General features: G+C 53.9%; 1 protein-coding gene and 1 pseudogene across 5 annotated transcripts in view; both read right to left on the bottom strand.

Annotated features, from left to right (window-relative positions):
* Positions 1-1579: 1579 nt before the first annotated feature.
* On the bottom strand, positions 1580-3708 carry LOC108540661 (uncharacterized; annotated as a pseudogene). The gene has a single exon (XR_001888726.1). The product of XR_001888726.1 is annotated as an uncharacterized LOC108540661 (transcript).
* The window catches only part of GUCD1 (guanylyl cyclase domain containing 1), a 14187-nt gene continuing 2203 nt past the window's right edge, over positions 1580-13563 (bottom strand). For 2 of the 4 annotated variants that reach the window (XM_017889794.1, XM_017889792.1), the window contains exons 2-6: positions 9128-9212; positions 8130-8295; positions 7134-7225; positions 4717-4958; positions 1580-3970 (exon numbers count right to left, since the gene is read on the bottom strand). In XM_017889794.1, the coding sequence (XP_017745283.1) occupies positions 3879-3970; positions 4717-4958; positions 7134-7225; positions 8130-8295; positions 9128-9138 (603 nt within the window). In that variant the 5' untranslated portion in view covers positions 9139-9212 and the 3' untranslated portion in view covers positions 1580-3878. Of the gene's footprint in view, positions 3974-4716; positions 4959-7133; positions 7226-8129; positions 8296-9127; positions 9213-13563 lie in introns of all 4 variants that reach the window. The other 2 variants (XM_017889793.1, XM_017889791.1) reach the window with 1 other exon arrangement.

Genomic DNA, 13563 nt, shown 5'->3' with positions numbered 1-13563 from the left:
GAGACAGAGTTTCGCTCTTGTTGCCCAGGCTGGAGTGCAGTGGCACATCTCGGCTCACCACAACCTCCACCTCTAGGGTTCAAGCAATTCTCCTGCCTCAGCCTCCTGAGTAGCTAGGATTACAGGCATGCGCCACCATGCCCGGCTAATTTTGTATTTTTAGTAGAGATGGGGTTTCTCCATGTTGGTCAGGCTGGTCGCGAACTCCCAACCTCAGGTGATCCACCCGCCTTGGCCTCCCAAAGTGCTGGGATTACAGGCCTGAGCCACCGCGCCTGGTCTTCTGCCTCCCCCTTAATGATTACGTTTAGTTCTGAAACGTACAGGAAAGCTGCTGAAACAGGTGTCATTCCAGCCTACTATCCATTCACTCACGTTTACTGAACATCTACTAGGTGTCAGATACTGGGGCTACAGCAGTGGAGACAGACAAGATGATGTGTTTGAGGGAGGATGGGAAGGAATAGAAGTGCTCCTTTAAAAGTGATGACATTGGCCAGGCACAGTGGCTCATGCCTGTAATCCCAGCACTTTGGGAGGCTGAGGCAGGCAGATCACTTGGGGCCGGGAGTTCGAGAGCAGCCTGGCCAACATGATGGTAAAACCCATGTCTACTAAGAATACAAAAATTAGCTGGGTGTGGTGGTGTGTGCCTGGAATCCCAGCTACTCAGGAGACTGAGGCAGGCAGATCACTTGAGGCCGGGAGTTTAAGAGCAGCCTGGCCAACATGATGGTAAAACCCATGTCTACTAAGAATACAAAAATTATCTGGGTATGGTGGTGTGTGCCTGGAATCCCAGCTACTCAGGAGACTGAGGCAGGAGAATTGCTTCAACCCAAGAGGTGGAGGTTGGAGTGAACCGAGATAGCGCTACTGCACTCTTGGTCTGAGACCTCAACCCCAACTCTGCATGCTCTGAGCAGCCAGCTCCACCCAGCACTCACCATCCCACCCACTTTTTTTTTTTTTTGAGACAGAGTCTTGCTCTGTCGCCCAGGCTGGAGGGCAGTGGTGCGATCTCAGCTCACTGCAAGCTCCGCCTTCCGGGTTCATGCCATTCTCCTGCCTCAACCTCCTGAGTAGCTGGGACTACAGGCACCCGCCACCACGCCCGGCTGATTTTTTTTTTTGTATTTTTAGTAGAGACGGGGTTTCACAGTGTTAGCCAGGATGGTCTTGATCTCCTGACCTCGTGATTCGCCCGCCTCCGCCTCCCAAAGTGCTGGCATTACAGGTGTGAACCACCGTGCCCGGCCATCCCACCCACTTTTGTCTCTCCTCTTCAATATCCCCCTCATTCTATGGTGTCTCCTGTAGTTGCATTTGTTGCAGTTCACTTGAGCTGAGCCCCGAGGCCCTTCTACCCCTAGTACTGCCTGTCCAGGACGGGCACAAGCATCCAGGCCTGAACAGGATGGATATGGCCCTAGAAAACAGAAAACAGGATTCCAGTCCCAGCTAAATTGGGTATGGCAAGACAAGGACCTGGGTTCCCATGTGCTCATGCTGAGAACTTAGGGACAGGAATTCTGCAGATCAACACAGCTTTACAAAGGCCAGCCAGGGGCTACCACCATTTTGCAGTGAGAATAATGTTTATTGAGAATGGCTCGTTACAAACAAAATATATATAAAATCTCTGCAATGCAAAAGATCCCTTTCATCCCCCTGTGGCTAGAATGAACAAAGCCCACTGTCGCACATGGCTTCAGGTGCTGTGCTGGTCCCCAGCACATGGACAGGCTGGGCAGATGCAGGTGTCATGTGCTGTGGGCAAAAGTCCCCGATGTCCAGGCTCTCTCTCTGGCCCCATTTTCATGACTTGTGCAAGAATGCAACAGTGTGGCTTACATCCTGCCTCTGCGACCCTCCCTAGACAGACGGGTCTTCAGAACGGGCAGCTTTCTCATTCATCTTCCAGGCAGGTGACCTTTAACTTGTGGTGTGCCCTGAGAAGCCGTCCTCCGGGACGAGACTGAGTGTTTCTAAACATCTTGGATGGACTGAGGTGCTGTTACCACCCTCCATGAAGGCCACTCCCTAGTGACAGCCCTAACAGCATGTGCACTGTGTCTGAATCACATCCCGCCATCCTGAAAACTTCATTTCCTTCCACTGGTTTCCTTCACACAGCTATTCTCACAATTTTACCAGAACACCTCCTGAAGATGCCCACACCCCACAGCTGCTGTGCATGGGTACTCCTGGGCCACCTGGCATTAAGGCAATGGAGATGAGACCAGTCTAGAGCCAACACCGGTCTCTGAAACCCGGAAGGGCTGCCCAGCTAACAGCACCTTCCTCTTGGCCAAAGGCTTTGTCTAGGGTTGAGGAGCAATTTGGCTGGGTGGTCTGACCGCCCTCCTAAACAGAGCCCACCTCTGCCCCCAGAGTCACCTGGTGGGGGAGGGGCCGGCTGCCACCATGCCCTGCCTTGGGCACTGTAAAAGCAGGACCCAGGAGTGCAGGGATGGTATCACTGTTGCCCTTTGAAAATGATCAATTTCGCTTAGTTTTTTAGGTACAGACTGGGGTTCAAGACCCAGCTCCACCATTGTCCTGGGCAGCTTCCCCAGACTGGGCCAGCTGCCTCATCAGCTGCCTCATCTACGAGGTGAAGGGGCAGATACTTAAACTGCTGGCCAAGTCCCTTTCTCTGAAAAAGGACTTGAGCTGGCTAACTGCCCTGTGCAGAGGTGTTAGTGGTTCCAAAGTACCTTCACTCTTACGATTACTGTTATACTTAAAGTGATTACCCCTCAAAAATGAAAACTTAAATCTCAAACCCCTGATCCCAACCAAAGGAAAAAAAAAAAAGAGGAAGGAAAGAGCTCTATGCTACTTGCTGTGTTGTAAGATCCTAGGCAGGAACCCCTCTTCTCTGTCAAGATAAAAGAGGCCCAGTATCATGTGCAACCTCGTGTGAAGACTAGGTTGGGTGGGCAGCTGCAGGCTGCCCCTGCCCATTGCTTTGGAGTACAGGCCCTAGCAGCCAACCTTAAAGGACTCAGGGGCTCCCCACACTCAGAGGGCAGACCCTGCTGTCAGGATTTAGGCTGGTGTCAGGAGGCTTCCTGGGTGCGGAGATCCCTCTGGGTCTAGGGCAGCTGTTTATTCCCAGAGCACACATTGTGCTGCCAGCCATCAGGCCTACCAGTGGGATTTAGGCCCAGGCCACACCCCCGAGAGCCCTCCATCTGAGCTGGAGGACCTGGAGGGCTGTAGAGGGCTTAAGATGTCTCCAGGGCCAGGGCTCTGCATGGCAGGGCAGCTGTGAGGTGTGTCTATGCTGGGTGGCAGGGGCCAGACACCCTGTAACGAGCCACAGAAACTTGGGCCCACGGGTAGGCAGGAGGCGGTGGTGTCGTCAACCACGGGGCACGGGGGCATATGCAGCACTTCCAGAAGAGAGGGGCCTGGAGGGGTCCTCAGTTCTGGGGCATTGGGGTCAACTATGCTGTCTCCAGACACTCACATACTGTCCTGACAAGTGGCATTAGTCAAGCGACTTCTCTCTCCAGACTCAGCCCTGCGGTCTGTGCGGAGACCCTTGCCTTGGGTCTGGCTCAAAGGCAACAAGGGCACTGTTAGGACTGGACTTCCTGTGGGCACAGCTGGAGTCAGGCTTGGGGTCTTGGGGTATGCTTCCAGTAGCCAGCAGGTGCTTGGCGTGAGCGACATGACAACACACGGCACTGGCAGACAAAGCAGCTGTGCCACAGTATCCCAGAGTTCCTGGGGCTCTGCCAGATGGGCTGAGGCTGCAGTTCCACATTCCAGCCCCAGCAGCCCCAGGCCTGGGCCAGGACATCCTGAGTGGGCCCAGCTGGGGTGGGGATGGGGTCCAAGGGCCTGGGCACACCAGGCTCCTGCTGTCAGCTGTCCAAGTAGACAAAGAGGATGTCCTCATCTGTGCCATAGCTGGTTCTGGCCTCCTCAAAGTTACTGATGCTGGTGCTGCACATTCCTGCTGGGGGTGGAGAGGGCAGAACGGGGTCAGTGGGTTGTGAGAAAGCACCTACCCCACCAACACAGTGCCCAGGGGAGCTGGGTGAGGTCTGTGTCCCACCCGCATGGCCACTCCTCTCAGCTCAAGTCCTCCACCCCCAGGAAGCCCTCCTTGCCCATCCTGGTCTTCATGAGCTTTCTCTGACTCCTCCCCAGTTAAGCAGTTGGAGAAAGTGAGGCCCAGAGAGGGGAAAAAACATGCTCCAGGCCACATAGATGGGGTAAGTTTATGTGATCAGGGCGTCCAGGGGCTGTCTCTGTGAATCCAGTCTATGAGAGTCAGGGCAGCCCTTCCCTGTGCCTGGAGGGCAGTAGGCAGGCCAGGATGGGTCTAGAGCAGGGGCTGGGTCTGGCCGGCTTTTCTTTCTGAGGAATGTGCTGGCCATCCTGGGGGCTGGGGGAGGGGTGCAGCCTGTGCAACATGAAAGGGTGAGGCAGGGACCTGGGCAGTGGCGTGGGGCCTGTGGTGCGGGAGGGAGGGGTGGCCAGGTTGTAGAGAAGGCTGGCACAGTTTGCCACAGGTTTGCCTGCATGGCCTGAGGGGTGGCTCCAGTGACAAGAGTCCAGGAGGAGCAGGGGTTTGGGGAAAAGGTGGTAAGGGAGGCCCTGGCCACACTAGATTGAATGGGTGGGAATCGTGGGCACTGGGCATACAGAACAGTGAACATGGCCCACTCTGCCTCACCCGCCCCACCCAGCACTCACGGTCGGCATAGGCTGGGTTGTTGTAAAAGATGCAGCCAGTGGCCCGGTTGTAGCCGCGCAGGACGATGAAGTGGCCCTGGTAGTCAGGAGTGCGGCAGAAGCAGCGGTGGCCACTGGGGGCGAAGCAGCAGTACTTGACAGGGCTGGAACACAGGTCACAGTGCAGCACCCCAGAGTTCACCAGCACGATGGCCACATGGCCCTGAGCCAGGTGCGCCTGGATGTCCTGCACACTCACCGTGCTGTGGGCAGGAGAGGGGTCAGCTGGTGCTGCTGGGCCCCCATTCCCCATCCCTCAACTGGATCCCTGCTTGTTCCTGTTTCTCTGTTACAAAGCTTGGGGATCAGCTCCTCTTCCCTTTGCCCTGAACTCCCTGCTCTGTCACTGTGGCCCAGGCTCAGCCTAGAGCCAAGCAGGAGACTGGTAGGGTGTGCGTGTCTGAGTGTGCACAAAGATGAGCTGGCCCTGTCAGGCCCTTCACGGGGAGGGCAGTTCAGCTCCAGGTGGGTCCAGTCAAGGGCCACTAGAGCAGCACACAGAAACCATCCTCCTCCTGTGTCCCAGCCTGGTTAGTGAATTCTTTTTGCCCAGCCTTGTCTCTCCTCTACCCTAAATCATATGTGGTTTACGTTGAAAACTGCACGCCCAATCTAATCCCCCAAATCTAAGCCACGCATGGCTCAGACACTTTCAAAACCAAATGCTTCTCTGAAAGAGTTATTTTACTTTTTTCCTAAGCATCTTGTGGCAGAAGGGGCTGCCCAGGAAGGGCTGGGCCACATTGCTTCCAGGGGAGCTCCAGTTCAGCAATGACATCTGCCTGGAGCCTCCCTCACTAACAGAAGGTGCTGCCCCATCCTGTGCCTTCCACTAGGCAGCAAATCCAAATGAAAACCTAGAGCAGGGCTGGGCACAGCGGCTCACGCCTGTAATCCCAGTGCTTTGGGAGGCCAAAGTGGAAGAATCGCTTGAGCCCAGGAATTAAAGACCAGCCTGGGCAACATAGCAGTACCCTGTCTCTGCAAAAACATTAAAAAATTTACCAGGCATGGGGCATGGTGGTATGAGATTGTGGTTCCAGCTACTCGGGAGACTGAGGCAAGAAGATCACTTGAGCCTGGGGCTGTAGCCGTGAGCTATACTGCAATATTGCAGCACAGCACTCCAGCCTGCATGACAGAGTAAGACCCTGTCTCTTAAAAAAAGAAAAAAAAAAAAAACACCCAGAGGGGCAGAGGGAAGATGGGGCTGTGGGCAGGGGGAGCTCTAGGCCAGGGGCTCCTGCATCTTTGCTGGAGGGGCTGCTCACCCACTTGGGGCCTTCCTTAGGAGTGGCAGCATCAGTACCACATGGCCTGGCCCAGCTTCAGCCACAGCTGAGTCACGTGGCAGTTTGGATTGCTGCCTTGGCCAAGGAAACGTGCCATTTTTCCATTTGGTCTTTGAAACAAAATAGCTGGCTGAGTTCCCAGTGGCAGTGTACAAGAGTGGGATTTCAGCTATAGGGAAAAAGCAGGAGCTTGGCTGCAAGGAAAAGCTACAGCCTTCAAGGAATAACAAGCATGGGTTCAGATCATGGCATGGTCAAGATGCTGGGGGTGACCTTGGGTGTCTCTCTCATCCTCAGTTTCCTCCCCCGAGAAACGGAGACAGCAACAGTTTTTCCACTCAAGGAGATGGTACCTGTTGACAGCCGCTAAATAAACATTTGCTGCCTTTCCTTCCAACATGTGCCCATGTGGTCATAGTATGAATGGAGATCCCACCCCACCCCCAATTTCTAAATCACCTATCATGTGATTATAGCAGGTCAATAATGAAAATATAAATCTGCAAAGAAAGGGAAAATCTGAGAAAAGTCTGTCCAGGACCTAGAGGCAGCAGGTCTGAGCCCCACTCTCACATAATCCAGAGAAGAATGACACTCACATTGGGGCAAACTGCACCCAGGGTCTTCCTGAATCCAGCCCCAATGCATACAGATGAGAAGGGGAGGCCCTTGTAAGGTCACAGCAGCCCTTACACACTGGGTCCTCCCTGCTCCCCGTCCCTTGTCAATCACTGCACCAGCACATTCCTCTTAGGCCATCACCCTTTCATTAGGGGTCCTGTGTTGTGTCCCATGCTGTCCTTCTGCAAGCAGCCCAATGGCTGGATGCAATCTCTCTCACTCACCTGTCCCTCCAGCACCTGCTCAGGATCCATCCCCAGTCAGAGCTTGGGTCATGAAGCCCCAGTGATCTCCATAAACCAAGGCTCAAGGGGGCAAGTCAGTGCCCACAGCCACCCAGTAGCCAGTTCTGCCTGGCTCCAGAGTTCCAGCCGTTCCTGAACACTATCCCGAGGCCTCCCCACTGCAGATCTGTGGGTGAGCAGGCATGAGAGGAAGGGCGGGTAGGAAGGTCGGGGGGCTCACCATTTCTCCACCAGCACCTTGCAGGCCTTGGCTTGTGCAAACAGCTGATTCACCCGGGTCTCCTCTGTGTCAAAGTGCTTCCTGTAGAAAGACTGAACAGAGAAGAGGGGGCTGGAGCAGCCACCACCCAGGCTGCCTTCACTCCATTTGGATGAAGGAACTAAAGAGCATGTTACGGAGGCAGAGACAACAGGAGGGCAGAGGAGCCCCACCTGCCAGGACAGATGGTACGTGCAGCAAGCCTGATCAGAAAGCTGTCTGTCCTAAGCAGGAGCAGGGATGCAGGACCACACAGAGGCATGAGGACGAAGCTTGAGAGGGGTGGGCAGCTGGGCTCAGGTCAGCTCCCTGGGGAGGATCAATCACCCTTGGGCTTGTACACTCTGGCAGGCATGAGCAGGAGCCCATAGCGAATAAGCAAGGGGGATGAGGCTGAGCCACCTGGGACAGCTCAGCTACAGCTTGGCTTAGCTAGGTGTGGTCCACGGAACACACTTTGCTGGCATGGCTATGTTGGCATTATTTTTCAAAAGGCAAAAAGAAAAAGAAAAGATGGTATTTTGGTTTTCTTCTAGACTACCAATTACCCAGCTTAAAAGCTGGCTCTCCTGGTGAAAAGAAAAAAAATGTGCAAATGATGGCTGGATGAAGCCAGTGATGTTCTCAGAGGCCCTGGGCCTGCCTTGTGCTGAGGACAGTAGGAAAGAGTATAGGAAGTGGCCTCTGCGCATTCTGAGGGTTGTAGAAGGCAGGCAGAGAGGAGCCAGGACTTAGTACTCAGATCCTCTGGGCAGGCCAGAATGCAAAGGCACCTGCTCTGACTGGCTCCCAAAATCCTGCCTATAGCCTCTCTGCTGCTGCTCCCTGGTCTCTGCACACCTGGGTATCTACCTGGGTGTCTAGCCCTTGACTGCTCCCTCTTCCAACTACTGGAACCAAGTGGCCTTATACCTCTGTGTGGCCCCACATGGGAAGGCCCAGTGGCTGGTCGCTCACCTGGTTCTTGTAGCCCTTGTCGACGCCCAGGGTCTGGGTACAGAAACGGTGCCTCACACCAAAGTGGTGCATCAGGTAGGCCAGGTCGATGGTCCAGATGCTCCTGGTCAGCTGCAGCTCCTGCAGGGCTCTCTCAAACTCATTGTCGTCCAGCTGGCCCAGGTACCTGCAGGGAGATGCGCAGGGAGCTCAGCTTGCTCTTGAGGGTTAACTGGACCAGGTCACCCTCCACCTGCTGGCCCAAGAGCCCCTGTCACAGGTCCCATTCCCCAGAAGTCTCCCTCCTTCATCATGAGACCCTAGCTCCTGCCCACACACTGCCCAGGCTGCCTGGGGCACCATCCTGGCTCCAGAGTTGCAGGCCTGGACTCTGGTTCTCACATCTCTCGTGTCTTGTGGGCTGTGACCTTGGGCAAGTCGTTGTCTTCTCTGGCCTCTTTAGCTTCATCTCTTAAGATTAGGTCCCTGGATCACATCAGTGGTTTTCAAAGTTTTAGGCACAGAACCCTTTTATTGAATGTGGCTGGGATTTCCAGGATGTAAAACAGATGAAGGTACAGCTGCCCTGGGGTTCCAGGAAGCCAAATGAAAAACTCTTGTACAAGGTGACGGCTACAGTCCCTCTTGGCTCTCACTGTCCAGATTTCTGTGATATTCACACAGCTTCCGCTTAACGGCCAGCACCCCAGTCTCCCAGAAGCCAGAGGCCAGGGGGTAGAGGGGCTCCTGTCCCAGTCACAGAGTGGCCTTGTGGGACAGGCCTGGACACCTGGGACTTCCTGGCCACCCCAAGCCCCCAGCCATTACTATCATGGAGACCTGGAAGGCCTGGTCCACCCCTTGCTCGCTTTTGCAGATGGGACTAGGACCAGGTAGAAGCTTGGCCTCCTGCAAGCCCCAACCAAAGAGAGTGACAGGGACAATGGATCCCACCCAGGTCTCTCCCAAGCCAGAGCAGGAGATGTAGATGGGGAGCCCCCAGCCCTGGCCCCACTCACCGCAGCACCATCCTGGAGCAGGCCAGGCCACAGTCCCAGTGGTAGAGCTGCTGGATGACTGGCACAGGCAGCTGCACAAAGTCCCCTGTGCAGAAACAGAGGGAAGTCACAGACCCTCAGCGCAGAGCCCACCACCACCACCCTCATGGGAGACAGTGTCACTGCCTCCTGCCTAGACCCTGCAGGGGCTGCTCAGGGACCTTCCCACAATCCTTCAGCAACCCCCTTAAATCCAGGCTCCTACAATAGCAGTGATCTCCCCAAAACACTGGCCAGAGAGGTCAGCCCTACTGAAAATCCTCCAGTGAGCTGGGTCCCACACTTCTTAAGACAACACCTCCATGGATGCTGCCCTAGCACCCTCTGCACCCTTGCCTTTGTGTGTCATAATCTCTCACACCCCGGGGGCCTTTGCATACCTGGTCCCTCTGCCTGGACATACCTGGCTTCCCGGGTGCCTAACTCCTGCCCTTGGATGTCACTTCTCCAGTGTTGCCCCTGTGGGGCCCAGTGACCCACATGTGCAGTCACTGCCCCCATGCCTACTCAGAGGCCTTCTTTTGGTGGGAGCTCTGAGGAGGAGGGATAGGGTCTTTTTTTTTCAACGGGGTCTCGCTCGGTCGCCCAGGCTGGAGTGCAGTGGCATGATCTCGGCTCACTGCAACCTCCACCTCCCAGGTGGCAAGTGATTCTCCTGCCTCAGAGTAGCCTTAGTCCACAGGCGCGCCACCACGCCCAGCTAATTATTATAATTTAGTAGAGATGGGGTTTCACCATGTTGTCCATGGCTGGTCTCGAACTCCTGACCTCAGATAATCCACCTCAGCCTCCCAAAGTGCTGGGATTACAGGTGTGAGCCACCCCGCCTGGTCAACAGGGGCTGTTTTGTTTCCTTTCATTCCAGGAATGGCACGTGGGAGGCACTCAGCAGATACATGTATCTGAGTTCACGAGGCCCCTGGAGGTTTGCTTGACTCCAAAGACCCCAGGACCACCAGGGTGTGAGACCATGGCCAGGAGAAGGGAACTGTCAGGTAAGCTGTGCAGCATATGGAATATCCTTGTGAGCTCCACCCCCCACCAACCCTGGGCAACCTCTTGGTCTGTCTTTGCCAGGCTGTGAGGTGGAGCAGAAAGAGCCTGACCCAGCATTCCAGACCCAACTGTGCCACTGCTTGCTGGCTGTGGGCTGGGCAGCTGACTTCCTCTTGCTGGAATGAGTCTGGCCATCCCTAAACGGGCAGGGGGTGGAAGAGGGGGGACTTTGGTCTGATTCAGTCATTCAGTCGACAAATATTTCCCCAAAGCCTAGTTAAGTGCCTGGTGTGTGTACTGGAGATACAGCAGTGAGTGACACAAAGTTAACTATCCTGATGGACAGCAAAAACAAGCAAACATAACAAAATAGAGGCCTAGGTTGGGGGAAACGGTAGGGGTGTGCCTTAGAGGGGATGGGCCTTAGCACACAGCATGTGCTAAGGCCCTGAGGTGGGGCAAATGGGCATGTGGCATGCAGGACCCTCCTCAGTAGCCACCTCATGAACCTGGACAAAGTTCAGAGTCTAAAGAGGAGGAGACTTATCTCTGCTGTTACTCACTCATGACACTCATTCAGCACGTGAAAACCCAGCCCACATTATTTCCCCATCTGGCAGGTCTCTCCTGGACCATGTGACTAGCTCTGTGCAGAGCCACCCCAGGAGCCCTCCTGCTGTGCCAGCCCCAGTTCCCCTCACTCCCCTGTGTGTGGGGCCCTGCCTAACCTGCCCCGCCAACCTCATCTAGGCCGCCCTCACCTGTGGTCTAGTTAACCTGTGAACTCATTAAGGCTTCATTCTACCCCCAAGGCATTGGCATGTGAGGCTCCCTCTGTCTGAAACTCTCTCCTGGCTGCTCTTCTCAAGGTCGTGTCCCTTCTAGTCATTCAAGTCCCAGCTCAAAATCTCTTCTTAGAGGTTTTTCTAACTAAGCCTTTGAAAAACAAGGGGACTCTCCTTCACAGCATCCTGTTCATTTCCTTCACAGTGCTTGGCAAAAGTAGCAATAGATCAAGCCACTCTGTCTCTAGACTGCAAGCTTCCTGAAGGCAGGTGCTATGGTATCCTCTCCAAAATTCATGTTGAAACTTAATCTCCATTGTGGTGGTATGAAAAGATGGGTGTGGAAGATATCCACAACCAAAAATAAATAAATAAATAAATACATAAGTAAGTGTGGCCTTTTGGGAAGTCAGGAAGGTTCTGCCCTCATCAGTGAATTAGTGCCTATAAAAGGGCTGGAGGAAACTAGCATAGGCCATTTGTTTTTTGCCCTTCTGTTCTTCTGTCATGTAAAGGTACAGTGATTACACCCTTTCTGTTCCTTCCACCATTGAGGACACGCAGGTGTCACCATCTACAAGGAACAGACTTTTACCAGACACAGAACCTGCCAGCGCCTTCATCTTGGACCTCGGAGTCTCCAGAACCGTGAAGAATTAAATTTCTAGAGCCGGGCACAGTAGCATACACCTGTAATCCCAACTACTCACGAGGCCAAGACAAGAGACAAGGAGTTTGAGACCAGTTTGAGCAAAATAGTGAGACCTCCATCTCCAAAAAAGAAAAAAAAAAATTAAATTTCTATTGTTTCTAAATTACCCAGTACTGAGTATTTTGTTATAGAAGCACAAATGAACTGAGACAGCAGGAAACTTGCCAATCTTGTTCCCTGTTATTCTCAGTCACTGGTGTTGGATGTTTAGTAGTAACTCAATAAATATTTGCTGGAAGAAATAAACTTTTTTAGGCCAGGCATGGTGGCTCACTCCTGTAATCCCAGAACATCTGGGAGGCCAAGGCAGGCAGATCACTTGAGGTCAGATGAGACCAGCCTGGCCAACATGGTGAAACCCTGTCTCTACTAAAAATACAAACATTAGCCAGGTGTGATGGCCAGAGCCTGTTATCCTAGCTACTTGGGAGGCTGAGGCAGGAGAAGTGCTTGAACCTGGGAGGCGGAGGTTGCAGTGAGCCAAGATTACGCCACTGCACTCCAGCCTGGGTGACAGCGAGACTCCATCTCATTAAAAAAAAAAAAGAACTTGAAACAGGGTCTCACTCTGTCGCCCAGGCTGTAGTGCAGTGGTGTGACCAGAGCTCACTGCAGCCCTGAACTCCCAGGCTCGAGGGATCCTCTGACCTCAGCCACCTGAGTAGCTGGAACTATGGGCACACACTACCACACCCAGAGAATTTTTAAATTTTTTTTGTAGAGATGGGGTCCCATTATGCTGCCCAGGTTGGTCTCAAACTCCTGGGCTCAAGCAATCCTCCTGCCTTGGCCTCTCAAAGTCCTGGGATTACAGGGGTGAGCTACTGTGCCAGGTCAGAAGAAATGAACTTACTAAGCACTCACTGTTTGCTAGGCTCTGGGGACACAAAGGACTAAAAACCCACACAAGCCCTGACCCCTAGGGACTCATAAAATGCTAAGCAGTGGGAGAGCTCTGCTTTCCCCTATGGCACAAAATGAGAATTCTTCAGTGTCAGATGGAGACGAGGTTGCATTTGCCTCCTTCCAGCCCTCAGCCCAGAGCAGACACTTAGATATGCTTGGGGAATGGAAGGCATTTTCCAAAAAGACCTCATACCTTGAGATGCCCAGGCCTACTTGTCACTTCACTGCTCTGTACCCCTCTTCCCCCAGGCGTCCAGACTACAGCCTTCTGTGTCAGGTTCCCTCCTTACTCTGTGGCTTGAGCTGTGACACTGACTAGCTGAGCTATCTTCTGCCAGGCTATGACTCTGTCCATGCCTTTCCGTGTCCAGCTGTAAAATGTGGCACAGGACAGCAGCTCTCTCTCAGAGACTCAGCTTGCCCTGCAAGCTGCAAGGAGTCTCAGAGTCTCAGAGACTCCTCCTCTTGCCCTGCAATCTAGAACTTCTTGATCCTGAGGCCCGGCAGGCCCCATAGGGCCATCTCTAGTCTTGGCAAGGGCGGATGGGACCTAGAGATGCTCATGTTGGGGGAGATAATGTTAGGCGAGGCCTTGGCATTTGTCCCTGTAACAGCTTTAGCCTTCTGAACACAAAGCCACAGCCAGATAGATGTTGCTGCCTGGAGCCAAGGGGCTGCCTGGAAGGCCCTGGTCTGACCTCAGTTAGTGGTTGTCACTGAGGAAGGCAGGCAGTGTGCTAGCCTTGAATACTTAACCCATCTCAGACTCAGTCTGATCAGCTGCAAAAGTGCAAATCACAATGGGCACCTACTTCACTGGGTCGTTATGAGGATTAATGAGGCACTGCATGTAAACAACTGCGCACAGCGCCTGCCTGCCTCATAGAAAGCTCCCTGTGAATGTAAGCCATTCCTCCTCTGAGGCTCAGGAAGGGCAAGTACCTTGTCTCAGATCACAGGGCTAGACAACTGGAGGAGGAGGGATGTCATTCCCCCCC

The sequence above is a fragment of the Rhinopithecus bieti genome, unplaced genomic scaffold, assembly GCF_001698545.2.
Source record: "Rhinopithecus bieti isolate Rb0 unplaced genomic scaffold, ASM169854v2 scaffold_19723, whole genome shotgun sequence".
Classification (NCBI taxonomy): Eukaryota; Metazoa; Chordata; class Mammalia; order Primates; family Cercopithecidae; genus Rhinopithecus; species Rhinopithecus bieti.
This window is presented reverse-complemented; position numbering and strand designations above follow the sequence as displayed.